At 35.2% G+C, this 23603-nt stretch overlaps 1 protein-coding gene across 3 annotated transcripts in view; it reads left to right on the top strand.

Annotated features, from left to right (window-relative positions):
- UBR1 (ubiquitin protein ligase E3 component n-recognin 1) overlaps positions 1–23603 on the top strand; it is a 75580-nt gene that overhangs the window by 24410 nt on the left and 27567 nt on the right. For 2 of the 3 annotated variants that reach the window (XM_055815933.1, XM_055815944.1), the window contains exons 6-28: positions 1351–1492; positions 3102–3164; positions 3452–3575; positions 5552–5659; positions 6088–6176; positions 6977–7075; positions 7758–7915; positions 8532–8631; positions 8930–9058; positions 9848–10028; positions 10997–11058; positions 11282–11392; positions 12320–12385; positions 12550–12651; positions 13277–13340; positions 13831–13955; positions 14866–14918; positions 15905–16007; positions 16521–16569; positions 18576–18730; positions 19688–19787; positions 21472–21581; positions 22872–22964. In XM_055815933.1, the coding sequence (XP_055671908.1) occupies positions 1351–1492; positions 3102–3164; positions 3452–3575; positions 5552–5659; positions 6088–6176; positions 6977–7075; positions 7758–7915; positions 8532–8631; positions 8930–9058; positions 9848–10028; positions 10997–11058; positions 11282–11392; positions 12320–12385; positions 12550–12651; positions 13277–13340; positions 13831–13955; positions 14866–14918; positions 15905–16007; positions 16521–16569; positions 18576–18730; positions 19688–19787; positions 21472–21581; positions 22872–22964 (2386 nt within the window). The remainder of the gene's footprint in view (positions 1–1350; positions 1493–3101; positions 3165–3451; positions 3576–5551; positions 5660–6087; positions 6177–6976; positions 7076–7757; positions 7916–8531; positions 8632–8929; positions 9059–9847; positions 10029–10996; positions 11059–11281; positions 11393–12319; positions 12386–12549; positions 12652–13276; positions 13341–13830; positions 13956–14865; positions 14919–15904; positions 16008–16520; positions 16570–18575; positions 18731–19687; positions 19788–21471; positions 21582–22871; positions 22965–23603) is intronic. The other variant, XM_055815937.1, reaches the window with a different exon arrangement.

A 23603-nucleotide genomic window follows, 5' to 3' on the forward strand; every position in this document is an offset into this window, starting at 1 on the left:
GGATTTGATGGCTGGACTGTTCAGTGGATGAGGAATTGGTTGGGTGGTAGCATCCACAGGGTAGTGGCCAACAGCTCAATGTCCAGATGGAGACTGGTGACAGGTGGTGTCCCTTAGGGGTCTGTACTGGGACCTGTACTGTTTTAATATCTTGATCAATGACATAGTGGGATTGAGCGTACCTTTGGCAAGTTTGTAGATGACACCAAGCCAAGTGGTGTGGTTGACACACCTGAGGGATAGGATGCCATCCAGAGTGACCTGGACAACCTTGAGAAGTGGGCCTGTGTGAGCCTCATGAGGTTCAGCGAGGGCAAATGCAAGGTCTTGTACTTGGGCCAGGGCAACCTCTGATAGGAATACAGGCAGAGGAATAAAGGGAGATTGAGAAGAGTGCTGTGGAGAAGAACTTGGGGGTACTGGTGGATGAAAAGCTGGACACCAGCTGACGATGCACGCTTGCAGCCCAGAAGGCTGTATCAAAAGAAGCATGGCCAGCAGGTTGAGGGAGGCAGTTCTGCCCCTCTGCTCCACTCAGATGAGACCCCACCTGGAATGCTGTGTCCAGCTCTGGAGCCCTCAGCACAGAAAAGACATAGATCTGTTGGAGTGGTTCCAGAGAATGTTCACAAAAATGAGCTGAGGGCTGGAACCCCTCTCCTACGAGGAAAAGCTGAGAGAGTTGGGTTTTTTCAGCCTGCAGAAGACCCTAGAGAGACCTTATTGTGGCCTTTCAGTACTTAAAGATGGGGACAGATGTGTTAGTAAGGCCTGTTATGATAGGACATGGGGTAATGGTTTTAAACTGAAAGAGGGTAGATTTAGACTAGATAAAGGAAGAAATTTTTTACAATGAAGTTAGTGAAACACTGGAATGGGTTGCCGACACACGTGGTAGATGCCCCATCCCTGGAAACGTTCAAGGTCAGGCCAGATGGGGCTTTAAGCAACCTGATCTAGTTGAAGGTGACCTGCTTATTGCAGGGGGGTTGGAGTAGAGATCCCTTCCAACCCAAACTATTCTGTGATTTAATGAAAACGGAAAATGACTGTTGTGTGTCATGTTAAGAAGACAAATGGTATCATAAAACAGCAGAGAGAGGAAATAATAATGGAATAATCAAGTAACTTAAAATCTCTTTTATACTTGGTACAGGGTTTTTGTGGCTTTTTCTGGTATAGATGGTGAAGGATGTGTGTCTTTGACATGAAAAACATGCTTAATTTTCTTCTGTAATTTTTTTTGTTTGACATTTTTCTCAAGCTTGTCAGGTGTTGCTTATATTACATGGGACACTACTTTTCAGTTTTATTTTTATTTGTATGCTAATATGTTGGCTTTTTCCCCAGTAGAGAGAAGGTAGACAGCTACTACTGTGTCCTTTTCAATGATGAACATCATTCTTACGATCATGTCATCTATAGCCTGCAAAGGGCACTTGGCTGTGAACTTGGTGAAGCCCAGTTGCATACTACTGCCATAGATAAAGAGGTTAGTGCATTCTGGATATGGGAGAAAGTAACTTTTTAAACATTAAGAAGTACTCCTATAGTCTTTGGATCATAGAATTTTTGTTTCTGGGTGCTGGAGCTTGAGGAGAGAGAGAAAGGCATGTTGCAGAGTAACTGTTAATCAACACTTGCTTCAAGAAAGCTTGTAAACTGTGTTAATTTTCTTCTTCAGAATAAAAACCCACTTTCCTGACAAAGGGAAGAGCTGATTAATCTGAAGTTGCTCCTTGCATGTTTGGCATATTTGCTTTACCTTTTTTTTCTTAGCTGAGATTAATGTTTTATTTTAATAGTATTTGTCTGAAAAATATACAGGTCAGCAATACACATATTCAGTTATATTTCATCAGAAACGTACCTTACGTTTTGCAAGAAGAGATAGAGCTTGTTTTGGCTCTGACTTCATTTGAAACTCTTAAAGCTTCAAATTAAGCAAATGAAACCAGGAAGAATCCATAAAGGAATGCAAGTGAACTTGACAATTCTACTACTTCATTTTTCAAACTAATGTCCTATGTGAAAACCTTACATTAGTAACCTAAACTTTTTCTACACTGGCAGGGGGGGAAGCATGATCAGTTTTTGAACGATCTCAATTGCAACCGTATTTTTTACCTCACTAAAGTACAAGACTTAAGTGTTTGCGTATGGAGAAACTTTGTCTATACCTGTGTATATATTTGTTGTTTCATATGTAAATACATATCTTACTAATATTAGAATCCTTTTTTTAATTTGTAAAAATTGTTTCCGTGTTTCTCTTTGTTTGGGTAATGAAAGTTTAGTTCTGTTTAGTTCATAGTGTCAGTCTTATGTAATTACAAGTCTTGTCCTGCAGTTGCAGGTTTTGTAAAACGTGTATACGTGTGTGCTTAGAGTAAATTGGAAAGGTTTTCATTATGAAGGTTCCTTTTGATTGAAATTAAATTTTAGATCCAGAGTTGATCAGACTTTTCATTTTACAAAGCACCTGCTCCAACACAGGACTGTATGTTATATTGTTTTAACTATAACAGCTCCACAACATACAGCCACTTCCCCTCTTCTTGTGTGCAGTTTTGCTGTGTGGAGAACTTTGTTTTGGAAGCCTCAGGTATGCCTCTGAAGTGCTTTGAGTGGAATTTGAGGTCTAAGCTGGACCTAATCTTGGCTTTATCAAACCCACACTTATAATATATCCTGCTATTTTCATATGCAGAAGTAAGAAATAGTAGGAAAGACTGTAGAAAAGCAAATTCAGGATGAGTTGTGCTAGGAAGAAAGTTGATGTGGTTTGTGTTTAAAGTATTCTGCAGAAATTCCTCTCATCTGTTTTAATGTGTACATGAGTTTTCCTTATCTAATAATACCCGAGTAAGATACCCAGACTTTACTTTGTTGTTCTGTAGTTAATTTAATTACAATAGCTTTTTTTCTAAAGATAATTATGTTAATTTTGATTTGCTTCTAGATGTCTAAAAGCATCATGAGTGAGTGATGTTGGTCCCTGGTTTGTTTTTTTATGTATTAAAAAAACCATAATGGGTCAGGCTTGTGACATTTTGGCTTTGCTTTATGTTTGTCTCGTGCTCAATATTTTCTTTAAACAGGGCCGTAGAGCTGTTAAGGCAGGACATTATGCCTCTTGTCAGGAAGCAAAAGAAGAAATCAAGGTAAGTTCCCAATTTTTTTAATTAATTACTGATTAAATATTTTAATAAATATTTATAATTAATACTGAAGACTTACTTCTCTAACTTTCATGCTTTTATGACCTGTCTGAACTTTTTGAAATAAAATTCACATTACCACATTTGGTATAGATAGGTATCTTATCTTGAGAAATAGAACATCAAACTGATTTCTTTTTTTGCTTGGGAGATATAATGGGTGGCGAAGGCAAATATGAAAATTCATGTTACATTTATTTTATGTCTCACAATATTTACCTGACTCCTAGAGGCATTCTGAAAATGTTTCTCAACGACCACTTCATGTGGAGGTTCTGCATGCTGATGTTATGGCTCACCAGAAGTTTGCCTTGCGCCTTGGTTCTTGGCTGAACAAACTCATGAGCTATTCAAGTAAGCATAACTGATTTTTGTTATGATAATGCCATGTCAGTATTTGAATGACTAATTGTCTCAAAAAATGTGTTTAGTAGTGTTATATATGATATTCCCTTATTAAAATATTTCATATTCCTCCTAATAAGTACATTAATAATACGGTAGTACAGGTTCTGATATCCATCAGTATAGTTATGAATAGCAGTACTTCTCTTTTCCTTCTTGCTAAAATACATCTTTCCCTGCTTCCTGGCTGTTCCTCTTAGAAGTTTTACAATCCTTAGTTTCAGCATCCCATGCCCTATGTCAGTGACGATATAGCTTAAAAGCTGCTCTCCCTGGTGCTAGTGGAAAGCTGTAGAACACCTCCATTAGTAAAAGCATACATCCTCTGCTTGAAGTAATTCCCGCTTCAGGTTTGATAGCTGTGATTAATTACAGGGCCAGTAAAACAAAAGCCTTAGTTCAAGATTTTGTCCAGTAGTGGAAGGTCTATTTTAAGCTTTTGAACATTGCTCTGGTGTTTGATGATACAGTTTTAAACAGTACTTCTGAATCAATCTACTTTTGATTGCTATTACTGGGTTTTGTCATACCTGTGTTTTGCCAAACTTAAGCCATTATAGTCTCTTTTCACCGTACAAATATGCATAGATTAAGCTCTGCTCACCACTTCCCCTCCTTCTTGATAAGATAAATCTGTTGGTCTGCTTTAGCCGCTTTTGTAAGCTTGGGTAATAAAGTGAATTTCTTACCTTTTTTCCTGAACGCTTATTCTCTAGTCTTATCTTCAAAATACATACATCAGAACTGTACCTTTTTGTAATTTTTTATGAGTTTTAGCTTTCTGTTATTTTCAACCTTGTATTTATTTCACTCATGGTATTTTCTTGCTAGTCTGAGTTCCTCAGTTGTTTTTAATAGGCACAAGTTTTACCTATGTGATTTTTACCTGTGTGGTTTATTTCAGGGTTTCTAGTGAAAGTTCAATTTCTATCCACATTTTTCTTCCTAGATAATTTTTATTATTTTCAATTTCGAGATTCCTCTAAACTCAGCTATTGACTCTGAGTATAGACAAGTCAGTGTCAGTACCTCAGCAAATCCTCACGTTTTTGTGTGTTTAAGCATAATCTTTTTAGCTGATGAGATAAGCTAAAGCTAAAAAGGAGTATTCCATGTTGGGTGTGGCATTTTGGGTTAGGAAATTGTTACAGGTTAACTGATACTTTAATATGTTTTATGAGAGTCTTCAAGCACAAGGATTGAAGTCTAATAATCCTGTCCTTGTTCTTCTAGATTATATATGTAGATGCTTTAAGAGCCTGATGTTCTGTAGCCAGTTGGAATTTTTTTGTGGTCTGGTGGTTCCTGTTCTTACCCTGATTTCGCTTCAAGTGGCAGAACAGGAATAAAGAAGCATTCAATACTATTCATTTCCAGGTTGTCAGGAACTTTCCACTTCACTTTTCCATTTGAAATTAGTCATGTAAGAGCTCATTTTCGAATGTTAGTAACCCATTGATGACTCTGATATGTTGATACTCAAAACTGCTTCTGCAAGTACTGTATTTACTAATAGGTGCAAGGAAATAAAAAATACGGTTCTGAAATTCTACAAAAGACTGACTTCCAGGGCCCAAGGTCGGGGCCACTGTAGACTTGCTTAGCCTGTGCATTTCTGTGCTGACATAGTGAACTGTTCTTATGGATCTGCTTTGCAAAGCTGTCTAAATTATTTTAATCTTAAAATCTTCTTCTCCATCACTGGATTTATTAAATGAAGTAGTTAAGAGTAACAGGAAGAAATTAAAGTAGTGTATGTGGGAGTATATTCACTGAGAAAGAACATTGTTAAGAAATAATTCAAATTGAAGTGCCTTATTTTTCTTTTTATTTAATGAACAGAATTCTGTAATTCTCATTTTATTGGCTCATATAATTTAATTATCCAAGCATTCTTGTACAAATGAATAGTTTTATCTCTATAGGTGACTTTCGCCAGATCTTTTGTCAGATATGTCTCAAAGAAGAAGTTGGATCTGAAAAGCCATGCTTCATAAGCAAGTTGATGCTGTGGGATGCAAAACTTCATAAAGGTTTGTGTGTCCATGTTGCTATAAACTAAAGAAGCAAATCAATTTCTCATGTGTGTAACAAATGTGTAAAAGCAAGTGCTATGCAAGTGGGGTTGTTTTTAATTATGATTTTTGTACAGCATTTATTTGTATGACTGAGATTCGATATTTTGCGTTTTTTCTCAATTTTTCCTGCTTTATGTATTTTGAAGAATCTTTTCAGAAGATCTAGCCTGATTATGAGTGACTTCATGCTTATTTACCCTGTTTTAAATATGTACCAATAAATGTTAAAAATAGGAAAAAAGATAATATTCATATACTTTGTAACCATTTCAAGCCTTTTAATGATTTTTGTTAAATTGTAATTTAATAATCTCTTTCTCTTTTCTACAAAAAGCTGCATCTTAGTGCAATAAAGTGACGTGCACTGTATTGGCTTTTCACAGGGGCAAGGAAGGTTCTTCATGAACTTATCTTCAGTAGTTTTTTCATGGAAATGGAATACAAAAAACATTTTGCTGTGGAATTTGTGAAGGTAAATGGTTATTTGTTTTTTTACTAGCTTTGTAAAACTTGCTCCAACCCTAGAAATTGTTTCAATATAAATAATGAATTTTCCACAAGCAGAGCTTTAAAAACTAACTCAGCCTTTATAGAGTGTGTTGATTCCAATGCCATGGGTTTGTTCCTTGTAATCATGTAGGTATATGCTCATTTTGAATGATTATTGCTAGCCTTCTGTGTATCTCTTGAAATGACAGATGAACTGCAACTAACTGGTTTGTTTTGGTTGGGTTTTTTTAATTAGATACAGTAGTTAGACATATACACAACATAAGACCAAGTTTTTTTTGTTTTAGGGTGAGATTTTTTTTTTAATCCTAATAAAGGTGACTGACAATCCATGGTTTTCTCTGGTCGCTTTGTTTCAGTCCAGACTTGAATTACTCATTGTACACATATTTTATAGTCAGCTGTTGAATAACTATTCATACAGTTATCCATGCAACACTGCAGGAGGAAGACTTGTGTTGTAATAACGTAATGTCTTTATTGATCTTTTTTACATATTTATTAGGGAAGATTGGTTGTAGGAGACGAAATATTTTGCTTCCAAACTGGCAGAATAGTTAAATTTCTGCTTATCTTCAGTATTGAGTCAGTGGGGCACATATTTAATTGGCTTGATGCACTGAGGATGTTGTGTTGTTTTTGTTGTCTGAACTGCTTCTATTAAAAAGGAAGAAGGACACCGATACGTAATTCTTTCAAATAAAAAAGTGTTTTAAATAAACACTTGTTTTATTTCATTTCCCCAATATTCTCTTTTCTTAGTATTACAAGGCATTGCAAAAAGAATACATCAGTGATGATCATGACAGAGTTCTTTCTGTCACAGCACTCTCAGTTCAGATGTTCACCGTACCTACTCTGGTATGTACAACCTGTCTCCTCTAGAAACATAAAATATATTTGAGAATTGCTAGCAGTACCACTTTTGCAGACTGCTGTACTTGGCAGAGAGTCTTTATGTGTTGCTGAGTTGAAAATGATTGTTCAGGTTTGTTGAGGCCGATATGAAAGCACAAGCTTGATTTTATGTGAATATTCATTACAGAAGGTAGAGGAAATGCAAATGAGTAGAAATTTTAGGCAGCATCCTTCTTTGCATTAATTTTGTGTTCTTTTACTGTTCACATTTACCTTCTTATGTAACTTTAAAAACTTGGCGGGAGGGGGCAAAAATGGTTAAATGGGTTTTTTTTTGTGTAGCTGCAATATGTTAAATCCTGTGAGAGGGAAAAAGTATACCTCTAGGTTTTAAAGGTTATATATTTCTTGCCTGAAATACTAATATAAAAGTACTTTTCTACGTGATCTTTCCAGAAAAAATAGCATATCTCTTACATTGAAGCTGTCAGAGTGAGAAACCATGTCGACTTGATGGAAACTTGTCTTCATACATAATGAGTATTATGGGAGGTTTTGTAGTTTGGACTTTTTAAAAATGCTTGAAATATTTTTCCTTTGAATTCAGTCTTTTTGATTAGAAATTTACTTTGACCATTCTCTTCAACAAAAGTAGGAAGAACATTTTTTAATTTTCTTCTTATAGGCTCGACATCTTATTGAAGAGCAAAATGTAATCACCACCATTACAGAGACACTCCTAGAAGTGCTTCCAGAGTACCTAGACAAAAATGACAAGTTCAACTTCCAAGGTTACAGTCAGGACAAACTGAACCGGGTATATGCAGTAATATATGACCTCAGGTAAGTGTAAAGCTGAGAAGCTAGGGCAATTCTCTAGAAAATTAGCAGTAGGATGAGGTGTTTCAATTCAGGAATCTGATGATAAAACTGCTTTAAAAAAATGCAAACTCCTCAAGAACCACACGTGAAACCTGAATGTTTTATTTTTCAGTGGAAACTTAACATTTTCAAATACCAAAATTATATTCTATAAAGACATTTTTTGGTGATTCTCACTAATATTATTCCATAAAACAATTGCATTAATAAACAAAATATATCTACTGTAAGACAATACAGGTAATTTGGCTTCTATTCATTATCATTCTGGCAAAGCTGTGTAATTCTCATCTGCATAGCGTTTTCCACTCTTACGGGTTCCACATTACTTCAGTAAACAGAATATGTAAAAGCAAACCACCCCAAATACCTTGCAATCAAAAAAAATCTGTTTATTTCAATTGATGGAGTCGCATCAAGCAACTCTAATGTGTTTAGTAAAAATGTTAAGAGGAGTTTGAGATGGGGAGGGGGATGTAATGTGATGATGCAATTCATTACTGTAATACAAAGAACAATAAATACAAGCGGAAATGGAAGTTTGAGCAAAAGCTGATAATGTTTTCTTTGGGGACAGGTATGTCTTAGTCAGCAAGCCTACATTATGGACAGACCGTCTGAGGGAGCGGTTCTTAGAAGGATTTATTTCTTTCCTAAGGATTCTAACTTGCATGCAGGTACAACGCATTTAAACAATTTCTTTCTAATATGCTGTAATAAACATAGTACAGCATTTCTGTTTGCTCATCTTTTTGTCCATAGCAATATTGTGCATATAAACATGCAATTATGATGGTAAGTTCTTCAATCCATTTCTTGGGTGGGTGTACAGGTAATGTTTATAGAAGTATTCTTCAATTTTAGCTACATGTATCCGAATAACCTATATTTTATTATTTGCTTCCAGAATTTTCTGTTGTTTTAAGCCTGTGTTCGTTGATTTAGCTTGAGTATTTTGTGGCATATCCATTTCAGGGAATGGAGGAGATAAAAAGACAGATTGGTCAGCACATTGAGGTGGACCCTGACTGGGAAGCAGCTATTGCTATACAGATGCAGCTCAAGAACATTCTTTTGATGTTCCAGGAGTGGTGTGCCTGTGATGTAAGTATATCAGTTGTCTGGGATTCTTACACGTGTGCCTTTTGTGAATATTCCTGAGTGCTTTTTAAATAGCAGCTTTTTAAAAAAGCTCACTATTGTTCAATACAGATCTCCACAAAAAATGAGCCTGAAAGAATTAATCTGTGGTGTGAGAAGGAGAGGTGGGATCTCAGGAGAGTATAATCTAGCTGACAAGCTTGCACAGGGTGTCAGGCAGATCATAAAGGAAAATACTTCCGGTAATACTGTCAGGTTTTCAGTTTTTGAAGCATACGGTGTTAATTTTCAATTGCAAAAGTAGACTGCAGAAACTTTGTGCTAATTGAGGAATTGCACTGTTAAGTATTCCTAATCAGTGCTGGAGCTTGTCACTGTGCTGGGGGAAGGGAGGAAATTGTACACAATTTAAAGATATTTTGAAATTGGTTTCTTTTGTTTCTTTTTTTTTTTTTTTTTTTCACTAGGGAGCGAAAGGATGAACTATAGCAGTTCAGGAGCTTTGTCCCATTTGGGGTACAAACTGCAAACGATTAAAATATCCCATCTTAAATAAGTACATAGATTTTAGAGCATTTGACAGAGCAGCTTTTTTGAACAGAAGCATGTTCTTGGTTAGCTTTAGTGGACGCTCCACTGTTCCAGTCCGGTACTTCTCCATATAAGAAACAGAATAGTAATATATTGTGGACTTTAAGTAACTGTTTATGCCATCAGAAAAAACAAGTGAGGAATTTCAGTGCATATATATGATTTTTAAATATAGTGCTATGCATTTATTTTAAATTCTAGGAAGAGCTGTTGCTGAAGGCCTACAGTGAATGTCATAAAGCTGTGATGAGGTGCAGCACAAATGGCCGCTCACGGGAAAAAACAGTGTTTCACTTGTGTGGCCATACTCTGGAGAGCAGACCTTACAGAGTGTCTGCAGATCCTGTCAGCATACATTTACCACTGTCTAGGACTCTTGCTGGTAGGTGGTGTGTTTTGTTTTGATTCATGTTTGAATTACCTTTATCACCCATCTCGATTTCTTTATTCTAGAAACCATTTAGATGAAGTGCTTCATGGATCAGTCACTGTCAGACTTTCTGACATTCTCATGATCAGGCAACGCTGTTCCCCACATGTCCCACTAAAGGAAGGTTTTCCTCCAAAAAAAAAAAAAAAAAAAAAAATTGCCATGGAAGTTGGAGGTCATTTTTTAAACAGGAGAGAGATAAGAAAGTCAGATGAGAAGGAAAAAGTTCCATGTTTTAATGAGATCTTCAGTTTTCTCTGGACTATTTGTATTTATGTTACTGTGTTTCTGTTTCTACCTGTTCTGCCTAAATGAATGTTCATTATTACTGTATCTCAAATCTGTTTTCCTGCTACCTGTATCTTAGGACTGTTAAAATGCTCCTCCTAAAAGACATATGTTTGCAGCATGCCAGGACAGATTTCCAGTCCGTATTCAATGGTTTACAGCAGTGGGGGATCGCTGCTTTTTGTAGAATACAAATGAAATCATACGCTATTATTAAGCTGTATATTCTTTATCACATCATTTGATGCCAGGATACCATCTGTTAAGCCTTGTAATCCTGAAATTCAGTTATTACTGACATATGATTTAGATGTGAAATGAAAATTTTGCTAGTACTACTTAGCATCTCAATTTAAATAGTTTTAATGGATTCATTAAATGAATAGATTTATTCATAAAATAATGGATTGTAAGATGGGTAAGAACTGTTGTCATAATGTAATAGATCTTCTATCTTAAAATAAAAAGAAAAAGAAAATTAAAAAGCAAGTCACAAGTCTTTCCTACATAAACAACTTTTTTTCTGTAATTCTCTGGGTTGTAGATGATTTAGCTAACATTTAGAATGGGTTGGAGGAGGAACTTTACTAATTTTGATTTATTTTCTGATTTTCTTCCTGTTGGTTTTGTAGGTCTTCACGTACGATTAAGCAAGACTGGAACCATCTCAAGACTGCATGAGTTTGTTTCTCCTGTAAGTTGGCTTCTTCCCTCCCTTCCTTCCCCCCAGCCCCCGAGTGTTTGTGATTTATACTCTGGGAATGAGAAATCCTAAAATTTTATCCTGTAATTTTCATGGCACACACACAAGTTATTTAGCAACTGTCAGTATGTCTTTGTTCATTAGGACTTACACTTTAAAAATCACTGACAGACTCATTATTGCTTGATTTTTCTTTTCCTTTTTTAAATTTTAGGAAGAATTTCAAGTGGAATTGCTAGTAGAATATCCTTTGCGATGTCTTGTCTTGGTTGCTCAGGTTTCTGCAGAGATGTGGAGAAGGAATGGGCTCTCACTGATAAGCCAGGTATTCTTATAATTTTCAGTAGTGAATTGGTCAGTCCTGTCGATGTATGCAAGTGTTTCTCAGTAATGCTCCCAGTGGTGGTTTCATCCGGTGCATAAAAAGGTCATGGGGGTCATTCTCACACTAAATAGAAAGGTTTCTAGGTCGGAGTTTAGATGACTTGGTTTTATTTCCAGCTTTATCAGTGGCTTGTCTCCCCATATTACACAAATATTTTCATCTCTCTTATGACTCTTTCTGACTCTGTGAAATGGTGTTTGTTACTGACATCTACTGGTAAACTACTTGCAGATCTTAGGAAGAAATCACTGCATAAATACTGTTAGTACTGTTGCTTATAAGAAAATGTTAGAAGAATCTCTCAGTTTATGGTAGTCATATGCAAAAGTTAAATCGATGTAAACTCATACTAAACTTTTCAGTGCAATATAACTGGATATAACAAACATTTTATAATACTTGCGGGCTTTTTTGTTGCAAGAGTGAAGGTAAAAGGAAGAGTCTGCCCTAAAGTACTTGTATTTTGCCTGCTTTGGCTTCACTTTTTTTTTTCTTTTGGCAGAAGTTCTCTGAGTTTCCCTTTCACAGGACCCTTTGCTGCAATCAAAGTAAATACTGCTACCCCCCTGTAGAGTTGTATCTCTGACAACTGGGGTACGAGAAGGAGGATATTTTGACTTTAATCAGTAGCAGCCATTAGAATTATGTTGTCTTGGGTGGCGGTATGAAAAAGTACAGCATAGGCTTTCTCTGGATAAGTGAAAAAACATTTTTAACTTCCATCAAAGTACATATTTGTTTTGAAAGAAGCATGAGACTTTCCCTTAATAGAGGTGCTGTACAGTTTAAAAAAGCTTCAGTCATTAATCGGTATGCATTTGATAGTGTATTACTTCTCTACTTCAATTTTGTTTTCCTCTTCCTCAGGTATTCTATTATCAAGATGTTAAATGCAGAGAAGAGATGTATGATAAAGACATCATCATGCTCCAGGTATAATGTTCTGAATCGTTGCTTGCTTGACTCAAAATTGTCATGGAATTCCTTTGAACTAGATTTGTATGATTGTAAACATTTTTCTTGGTAAAGTATTTTTCATAATTAATGAAGAACTGTAGTAGTAACTGATATTAATATTAGTTTGGGTTTTTTGATAGATAGGTGCATCCCTTATGGATCCAAACCAGTTCCTCCTGCTGATATTGCAGAGATATGAGCTTGCTGATGCTTTCAAAAAGATCAAGCCCACCAAAGATCAGGTAAGTGCCAAGTGTTTCTGCTGATTAATTTTTTTGCTTTGAATTTACAGAACTTTAATAAGAAAAACTAGCTACTGGTGATAACTGCATTTTTATGACCACACTAAAAGTCAGTCAACACAGGATCTAGTTGTTAGATAACTGATTTGAAATCAGAATTTGTAGGAGTTTATTTAAAATTAACAGGTTTTGCCCTCTTTGACCTTTATTTCATAGGGCATCTACCAAATTCCATGTAAATTACTTACCTATAAAATTTCTATGTCTCTTAAGCCGTATTATGTATTCTTGCTTTGGCTGGAAGTTCCTTGGATTGTTGTGCTACTTCTTGAGGCTTGAACTTTCATAAAATCCTTTATCTGGGATACTCTTTTAGCTGTCACTTCTTTTCCTGCGTGTGAATCTTGCAGTTCCATTGTGGAATAGTATTTCCTCTACAAGCACAGACATTTTCCCAACTTGTTAGAATGGAGTTTTCTTCTTACATTATGGTGCTTTGGCAAAGTAGTGCATCTGAAGGCTGAGCTCCGTGTTGTTTGATGGATTTTCCTGCTTGGTGTTGTTCGTTTGGTTGGTTTTTTGGTGTTTGTTTTGCTTTTTTAAATGATTTCTCTAACTCTTGTAGGATTTGATCAAACAATGTAATGTGTTAATAGAAGAGATGCTACAGATTCTCATCTACGTTGTGGGTAAGTTTCATTTCTCTCTGTTGAAGTATTGGGTTATTACAGTTTGACAAAATAGGCTTAATGACTTTGTTTAACATAGGTGGTATGGAGAGGATACGGCAGTATGCCTATTTTAAATAGATTGTTCAGTAACACAAGTATTTGTCAGCCAGAATCAATAGGGGTTGCATAGTGAAAAAAGCTGTTAAGTAACTTCATAATTGACTATTAAAGTAGCATAAGAAGAGATAACTCCCATGTCGACCGATTTTCTTAGGAAGCTAGGCTAAAAAACATTTTTCTTCTCAAGACATTTGGGGTTAGGTTTCTGGCAAATGCAAGCTTTAACTATGAAATACCTCAGCAATAGCATTACCTCTGGTTAGGTTTCTGGCAAATGCAAGCTTATACTATGAAATACCTCAGCAATAGCATTACCTCTAAGCAGAATTCAGAATTGCTTTGTAACTGTCATGTTTGCTGTTCTTCTCCTTTTGATTCACTCTGGTAGGGGAAAGATATGTGCCTGGAGTGAGTAATGTGACAAAAGAAGATGTTATTATGAGAGAAATTATCCATCTGTTATGTATTGAACCAATGGCTCACAGTGCAATTACCAAGTCCTTGCCTGAAAATGTGAGTCCTGGTTTATTTTTTTCCTGTTAATTTACTTTTTCTTGTTTTATGTCTTTTTCTTCTTTAGCTTCCATATCTTTATATGGAAGCATTTTATTTCTGTTATAAAGCTCAGTTGTTGGTTTCAGAATTACAAAATGGCATGACAAAGGGTCTTACACACCTTACTGATTTAAAGGTAGATGTCATAGATTTGAGTATGGTACAATCTGAAAAGGCTTGTATGGAGATTGTGGGTTTTGATGAAGAGGTAGAATTTTTTAGGATATTCAGCTGTAGTTCTCCTAGATTGAAAAAGAAAAGTTTAAAAATTATTTTCTCTTTTGGCCCTGTAGGACCATGCAGTTGGATTCCACTCTGCCCTGTGTACTATCAATAAATTTGATCCTGTAATTTTGATCACTTAAACCTGTACAGATCCATTGGAAGTCAAGTATTCTACAGGTCTATTTGAAAGCACGGATTTTCCTGCCATTATATTCCAACTTTTCAAAATTCAAGCAAAGGAGAGGGATGTGGATTAGGTTTTATAACCTGTGCAAGTTTTCAGGCCTGGCAATCGATGCAAACCCCCCTCAGTTTTATTGTAAATTAAATAGCCTGGAATACTGTTTTAAAAGACTAAAACTCTGTTTTCCCCTTCATTGAGGTTGGGTAAGACACGGCTTTGTTTCTGGAGATCACTCTTACAAATGAAATTTTACATGATTAAATGATAGTATTCTCTTTGACATGTTACAAGGAAGTACCAATTATGAATATCTGCTTTCTGAATAACAGTGGGCAAAATATATTAATTCATGAATTAGAGAACTGATCTAAATCTGTATGTCTATTTTTGTTACACCTAGCATAATACTGAAGATATTTGAATCATTATGTATTTATCCCAAACTAAATTTTTTACCAGGAGAACAATGAAACTGGCTTGGAGAAAGTAATTGATAAAGTGGCTACATTTAAGTAAGTTTTTAATATTGTTTTATAAGTCTTGAACATGAAATAATTCTGTTACATTATATGGGTTAAACAAACTGCACTGCACAGTATCTGTTCAGCTAATATTTGCTGTCTTGGAAATACGTATGCTTTCAAATATACATAGGAAAGAAAAGCTTATGGAATATCCAAACCTGCTGCTGCTCTCTTTTTGCCCTTGTCAGTCTTCAAATTCAGCTTGAGGGAGTCTCAGGAGTTTAGTAACCTCAAATCCTAGTGGGCAAGTCTTAAAAAGTTAATTTTGTGTCAAAGGTGGCTGGAACTGTAACAGGTCATTGTACCTTTGACAGTCCCCACCTAATCATTGGTTTAGAAGTTAATTAGTTGCTAACTTGCTGTAACTTTCAGATGGGAGTTATTTTTTTTTTTAATATATATAGAACAACCGATTGTAGCAGTTGAGAAAAAGTAGTTCAAATGTCTGCTATTTTTGTCACAAAAATGTCTTTTAATTATTTTAGTATACCTTATTTGAAATTTCATGTGTTTCGCTTGTGTGTGTTTAATCAAGGGCAGCTATAGGTGTAAGTGGGAATTTTGCTTTGGGAATTGTATGGAAGGTTCAAAAAAATCTCACTAGCTGGAAAGTTCATATTACTCGTTTTGTATCTTGGTTAAAAAAGTAATTTTCTTTTTACAGTAACATCCAATGTCTGAAATTCTAAGCCATGAAGTTAAAAAGAATTTACCTGTCAGAGGCTATGTGGTGTGCTGTAGCTGGTGTAGACTAGAAACATTTTGCTTTTGGGTAGGATTTACAGAAGTAAGCAGTCTTGAAAGACTGAATGCTGTACTCACTCTGTGCTTTTAAGTTAATGAAGCAACCATCACTATTCCATTTCTTACTAGCACTTCCTTAGAGAATAAATTGTGTCACTGGTGTGTTTACATTTAAATATGTGCTGAACATAAATTATTAATCTGTATATCATGAAATATTTCTCTGTAAGGAAACCAGGTGTGTCTGGCCATGGAGTTTATGAACTGAAAGATGAGTGCTTGAAGGAATTCAATATGTTCTTTTATCACTATACTAAGACCCAGCACAGCAAGGTGAGCAGTGTAAGATTCACTCTCAAAGGTTAAAAAATAGTACATATCAACATCTAAAGAAGTTTGTTCAATCAAAGGAATTAATGGTGTTTAAAGAAACTGATTCAGTAAAGAGCATATGCAGCTAACTTCAAAACCAAACCTCTAATGAAGTTCAAATTGTTAATACAAATTCATGTGGGTGGTTTGCATTAGTGTTGTCACTGAAGTGACTTCTGTGTTAACTCTGTTAACTGTTTATGCTAAAGAGCAAAGTATGATATCTCTTTGAACTGGAAAACCCCAAATTTATCTTTTGTAACTCATGCTGAGGAAGCAAGTATGTCCAATTGTTTTATATCTGCTACTAATTGAAATAAAATGCATTGTTGTTAAACAGATTTCAGACAAGATTCTAGTTAAATGACCAAGTATTGATTATGTATCTTCCCACATTTCCAGTTTAGGATTTCTAATTGCTTCATTCTGTACTTCTGTAGAAGTACTGATGTAACAACACTACTTTTTCTGTAGGCTGAGCATACACAAAAGAAAAGAAGAAAACAAGAAAACAGAGATGAAGGTAAAAATTTGAAACTGATGACTCAACAAATGTGATAAGTCAGTAGTGTATGTAGTTGTGCATATAAAATGAGCTGTGGGAAATGTGACTTAATTGTGGATAGTTGAGTTCATATTGTTCGTTGTGATGTGTAGTAATTGTAATTAATTAACTGCTGTTAGCTTTTATCTTCCCCCACCCCCCCCCCCCTTTTTTTTTTTTTTTTAACAAAGATAGAGATTTTGGAATTTTTAGTTTCCATGTAAACAAACATGGCATAGTATCCATTGACAAAATTAACATCTTGAAGTTTCTATGGAGGAGTAACTAGGAGGCAAAAGTTTATTTTTAGTTAGTGCAGTGTTGAGACATAATAATGTCATGTAGAGAAGGCTGCCACAGGAACTAGTGCTCGTATCCATTCTGTAAGTAGCTTGAGACTTAGGTTTTATAAATCAAAATTTTATTTTTTAGAAGCTACAAATATGTGTAACAGTAAACCCCCATGTTTCTGTTGTAACACAAGTGTGTTTTCCTTTTGAGTTTACTGTTACCTATTTAAGTCATGAGCATTAATTGAGTTGATTTGAGGAAGACTTTGTAAGCTGAATGAATAAGTACAGTGAACAATTTAATAAAATCAGCTATCACCTGCTTTTTTAAGTTGCAACAGATAAAAGTATTTTTTTTTCCCAGATTGCCCTTCCAGTTGAATACCTTAATCTTTACTTCCTAATCTGAAGTATATTTTGATTTTTGTGTACTATCAGGGGAACTACAGCATTTCATACCCAAGATGACTAAAATTCATTCTGAGTAAATTTTATTTGCTTTGAGTTCCTTTCACTTGAAAAAATGGAACTGAAGAAGAATTAATTGGTATTGTCATTTAGGAGGGACACAAATAAATCAGGAATCAGATTCTCTTTGGAAAAAAATGTAATTTCCCTCGGTTTAAAGTAACTCGGAATATGACAGCTGGAAAAAAAAAAGGGGAAAAAATATCTCTGGATTACTTTTGGTTTCTTTCTCCACTTCTTGTTTTATACAGTTGTCACGTTTTCATTAGTAACTTTTCAATGTTCTGCACCGTCCATCCCCCCCCTTCACTTCAGCAGCTCTAAAATGTTAGCAAGGATGTTTATTTTGTGGAACTTTAAATGCAAATACTGTGTCAGAAACTCACATTCATGTAATCAGTCAGTACAGCTCCAAAATACAAAGATAACTTTATATTAATGTGTGTTCCCCTGAGGCTACCCGTTTTGTTGCTTATACTTTGTGCATATGCTTTTGTGTAGCTGTGTTGTCTTTGTCAGTAAGTTTTTATAATTCATTTAGTCTAAATTGTCAAAAGATTGATGGTTTCAGAGACACTGTGTTCATGGAAGTTTTCAGAAAAGAGGCATCCAGGTACCAAGAGAAGGCTTAAGTCAATGCTTCCAGTTAGGGAAAGGTTGCAGCATTAATTGAGCTGCTGTTAGTAGCTGCCAAGATTCCAGGTGGCTTCTGGGTGAGATACCACATCACACAGTTTCAATATTAGCTCAGAAAATGTACTTAGAAATTATCGGGATGGCCCAGTAGCAGGAAGAATTTAAACATCCAGCCACATTAAGCATGGGACACTGTAATGTGAGACATCACACTCTGGAAGATCCACTGCTCACTGTTCTTTAACTACTTAAAAACTTGATATCTGATGCAAAACACAAACACTATGTTTATTAGTGATACATAAATAAGGCAGTGTAAAAAATTAAATATTTGCATTTACAGGTAAAATTAAACACTTCGGATCGATTGTTTAGCTTAGCTTGCATGTGTTTTATAAGAACTTACTAAAAGTACTTAGTTTTGCTAAAGATAAAAGCTGACTTAGGCAAACAAGTGTGTTTGAGCGTGGTTTTATTAATTTAAAAGTCCATTTGTCCTTTCACTGGGATACGTGTGTTTGCTCTCTGCTTTTTGCCTGCAACCTTTGAGGTGCCAGTTTGTTAATATATTTGCGCATGTCTGTTTTCTAGCATTGCCACCACCACCTCCTCCAGACTTCTGTCCTGCATTCAGCAATGTGGTGAGGATTCTGAACTGTGATGTTATGATGCACATACTGCGGACTGTTCTTCAGAGAGCAGTAGAACTGGAGACCCACTTGTGGACCGAGGCTATGATCCAAATGGTATGGTTGGCTTTGGTCGTCTTCCTATGGTCATTCCTGTGTTGACCATGTTTGCTTATGATGAGATCAAAATGTGTAAAGATGAACTTTAAATTGGAATGATAAGAACTTACTTTTTGTGCCCAAACATCTTTTCATAAATGTTACCAAGAAAGAAAATATTTCTAATTATTTACCTCCACTGTAAAATAGATAAGTGAAATGCAATAATATCTAAATTGGGAATATTCTTCAGTTTTCTACTTTGCTTTCCCCTCTGTGTTGCCTCATCACTGAAGCTGTTTCAATACGTAATTCTCCTTACTTCATCTTTTTCTTGAAACTTCGTATGCAAATAAGTAACCCTTTAATCACCTTAAAAAAATTGGAGTTGCTTCATCTTGTAAGCTGCAGAGTCTCCAAATAAGTAAATGTCTTCGGGGCCTTAGCCATGAAATAATAAAATTTTGGAAGTATTTAGACATTGGATTTTACCACAGTGACTTTATGCTTTAAGAAAAAAGGAATTACTGATGTTGTGAAGTTCTTTTTGTGGGTGCTTTTTTTTTTGTTTTGTTTTTTTAAGTATTTATAGGATTAGGACCTGAAGTTACAAACTGATTGAATTAATCAGTTCTGTTAATTAAAGTGTCTAGATTATTTAATCACTTTGACTTACCTGCTAATCGTTGGATTATGGAAATAACCAAAGATTTTGCTGATAAGAATTTATTACAAGATCCATATGTTACTAATGTAAAGCGTGTGCAAATTTATTAGGTTTAGTGCAAGTAATATGCAGGAAAATTATATTGTGAGTTGTGATTTCACTGTCCACGTACAATCTCAGCACTTTTTCTCATTTCTGTGTTTTGTCATGGATATAATCAGCATATAGTACAGAACTATACTAAACATATTAATTTTATATGCTGTTTTTCCAGACATCTAACAGTGAATGATACTTACTTTTTTTAGGTGCTTCATCTCCTTTCTTTAGGGTTATTAGAAGAGAAGCAGCAGTTACAGAAGTCTCCAGAAGAGGAAGTAACCTTTGATTTTTATCACAAAGCAACACGTATGTTTCATTTTCTTTAAAAGAGCGAAGTATATTAGGCAAATGTGATTTTGTGAGGACAAAAATAGAGTAGAAGAAAGTGTTTGGTGATTTTTAGATAGAAAGGATTTACTTTTTGCTGTAGAATTAAAACATGATAAAATAAGTATTTTAAATAATGAAGAAACCATGTTTGGACTAGCTTCCTGTTTTCTTGGTTGCCAGATATGTTGAAAAGGGGGTGTGCTTCTCTTTCTGGAAGAGAAAAGGAAAAGTAATAGTAGTGTTACATAACTGAAAGTGGTTCTTCCTTGACAAGAACATGATTGAAATGGGAGCTAAGAACTTGAGAAATGACAGTGGATTTAAGTGAACTGTCACCATCTTTTTTACTCCTGAGCTGTACAATTACTGATTTACCTGCAAGTTAGTTTTTTACTATGGTACTGGTAATAGAAGCAAAAGTTAGTGGCTGTGAAGCCACTTGAATACTTTTTTTCTTTCTTTACTTTTCCAAATCCCTACAGAGCACTTCGTAATCTTACATTCGAGACTAGTGAGTGTGAGCTGGAATCTACATTTTCCAAATAATCTTATCTAGAGTTTCTGCTTCACTGTGTAAGAATAAATAATAAAGATTCCATTATCAAGCTAGACATAATTGTCACTTCAGAGGTGAAACAGAGATGAGGAATGTGAAGTAAAATTATAGAATCATAGGATTACGTAGATTGAAAAAGACCTTTAAGGTCATAGTCCAATCATTAACCTAGTACTGGCAAGTCCACCACTAAACCGTGTTGTAAGCACCACATTTACACTTGTTTTAAATACCTCCTAGGTAAATAAATACATAAAGCTGCTGAACTGCCTTTCTTTAGTTTTTCAAAAATGTTGTGTAAACAGGTGTTACTGAGTTTGAAAAGCACTCCCATTTCACTTTTTTTATTTTTGATTTTTTTCTTACTGTTGAGCAACAAGAATTGTTATCGTCACGCTGAATGTATTTCTGTTTAAGAAGCTTCATGTCGACTACAGGAATACACTAAAAGGAATTACAATTGAGACATTACAGAATTGTTTGCCAGCTTTAGTTTTGCATAACCAGACAAACAAAAGCCCCGTTTATACATAAGGCATGCAAAAATAATCAGTATTTTTTTAAGAAAACTCTTATTGAGAAGTGATTTAAAACTCCAATGCTATTTAAATGTTTGTCTCTCTTCTAAAAACATGCAAATTAATTTCAAATGGGAAGTGCTGCAAAAGAAATGCAATGGCAGAGAATGGTGTCAATTTTAAATCATGTTAGAGAATGGCCTAGGTGTGAAGAAGCAAATAATTACTGTAATTATAATATTTTTTGTGATAGAAATAGACTTGTGCACTGGGCTGTTAGCAAACTTATGTAAACTATAACATCTTTACAACTTCTATTTGAAGCAAAAGGCAATTTTGGTTTTGTCTGTACTTCTGGAAGGAGCAAAAATGATTGATATACGAGGGGTGAAGAAGGATTATACTATGTTTAAGTGAAATAAACAGACGAAATTAAAACAGAAATGTAACTACACAGATTGTATTCATGTTTGTATTACGTAATTAGCAATGTTTTAAGGCATTTCCATAGTTACAAATACATTGAAATGCTGAGGTTTTTTCCCCTCAAGACCCATGCTTTTCTGTTGTTCTTTACTTTGTAAAGGAATGGGAAGCTCAGCCTTGAATGCTGTGAACGTGTTAATGCTTTTGGAAAAATTAAAGAGAGTTCCTCAGTTAGAGGCACAGAAGGACACAGTCAATTGGATACTGCAGGTACACAAGGGGGGAGATAGGAATGATCTTGGTTTAGTAATTTAGGAAACTTTCATTGAAGAAGCGATGATTCCTGCACATAACCCAGTGTTTACAGCTGCAGTGATTTCTTGAGAAGCTTAATCTGATGGAACATTTTTTCCCCAGATGAGATGGTCTATTGAATACTGTGTTAATGTGTCCATTTTACTTGCTATTGCTACTTTCAAGTATTGGGTCAATTTTTGCTTAGACAACTCATTCCAGTAATGATATTTTTAATGCATAAACTTTATTCCTCATATGCTGCAAAATAACAGCAAGTGATAAGTAAAACTTACATTAATTGGGAAAGCATTTTAGAGGCTGCTTGTAGTAAGACTTGAGTCATGTGGATGTGACTAATGGCCACATTGTACGTTTGGCCTGTGGATTTTTTCCATCCAACTGCTTGCCATTACCCAGTAAGAGAAGGGAAAAACCTCTGGAGCTGTGACACCTTCTCCAGTGTAGGAGGCTGCTGCTTCTGCTTAGCAGTAATACTGCTGTGCTGTTGCATTTTGGGCTTCCTGGTTTAGGTGGCAAATGTAGAAGACGGTGCTCTTGGAAAAGAGAGTAAGAATCCATAGTAGGGTTCCAAAATTATCCTCAGCTACTAACATTGGACTGCCCTTGTACATTAGGGAGGCAGGTTTGAAAATTTTTTTGGAGAAGTTATTCCTCTAAAATTCTAAGGGCAAAAGTAAAAGTGTACTAAGTACATGTAATTTTTTAATTATATGTATAGTAAATGTAGGATATTTAATATTACCCAGACTTCAAGATGCTTGTTAAAGATAGCTGGAGAAAGTAGTAAATTAAAATTGAAGGCTCAGTTTTAGCTAATTGGACACATGCTAGAAAGCTTTCTTGATGTTCCAGATGTATAGGTGTTTGCATGATTTCAGTGACTATTTCCATGAGGTGATCCACATCTCACCTATTTGAAATAAGCTAGCAGCCTCTATCCATGTTTCTAATGTATGGAATCTTCAGCTGTTTAGCAGAATTAGTGCCAGAAGACTGAAAAGTTGGGAACAATTATACTTCCCTTCACATTGAGCAGTGCTCGTCAGGTTTAGGATACAGACACAGCAGTGTTACAGGATGCACATTACGGTCTGTTAGACCGTTATTTTTGTTATGTTATGTTTTTGTTATTTAGGAGTATGGCAGTTGGCTTCATCCATATCAAAATCTGAAAATAATGTGAAACAAAGTATCAGGATCTTTAATCAGTTTTATTTTTAACATCTAAGTTTCTATTCCTAGATGTTTGAGACAGTGAAAAGAATGAGAGAAAAATCCAGTGTGACAACAGTAGTAGCAGCTACATCAGGCTCAGAAGCTACAAAAGGTGATGAGGTAATAACAAAAAAACCATGTTCTATGGAAGCCTTGCATTTAATGTTTTGAATGGCTGTTTTCAAAAAGTTGCCTAAATTTATTGCTACCTTAAATGACAGTTTTATAAATATTAATTTCTGATACATTGCCTAAAAATAGGATTAATAATTTTAATAATTGAAATTTACGCTAAGCACGTTTCATGGAATTATCAACAGCTAATGTGGTTTTGGTTGTACTTCCAAATTAAGTGAAACAACGGAGGGGGGTGAAAAAGTAATTTGTATTAATTTCTCTCTATCTTTGTGATTTGACCACCTTTTCTATGATGTTTACATGGTGCAATAATTAGAAATACAAATCCACTTAACATGATGTCTTGTATGTGACCTATGAAGAGGTTGATCTGCTTTGCTTTGATTGTATAAAGATGTCAAGCTTAGGTGATTATTCTGTCTTTTTATCAGTCTCTACACACTTCCCTCAAAATAACTTCCGAATCCAGTGGCCAGATTACAGAGTGAAATGGAGATTTCAAAGATTACTGCAGTCCCATGAATTCCTTTTTTGTTTGTTTAAATTGGCAGTTGAATAGAAAAGAAGAATCCAGTTACCCTTAGGCAGTGTACAAAGACAAGCCAGTTTGCTCTTGCACAT

The sequence above is a fragment of the Falco peregrinus genome, chromosome 1, assembly GCF_023634155.1.
Source record: "Falco peregrinus isolate bFalPer1 chromosome 1, bFalPer1.pri, whole genome shotgun sequence".
NCBI classification, from domain to species: domain Eukaryota; kingdom Metazoa; phylum Chordata; class Aves; order Falconiformes; family Falconidae; genus Falco; species Falco peregrinus.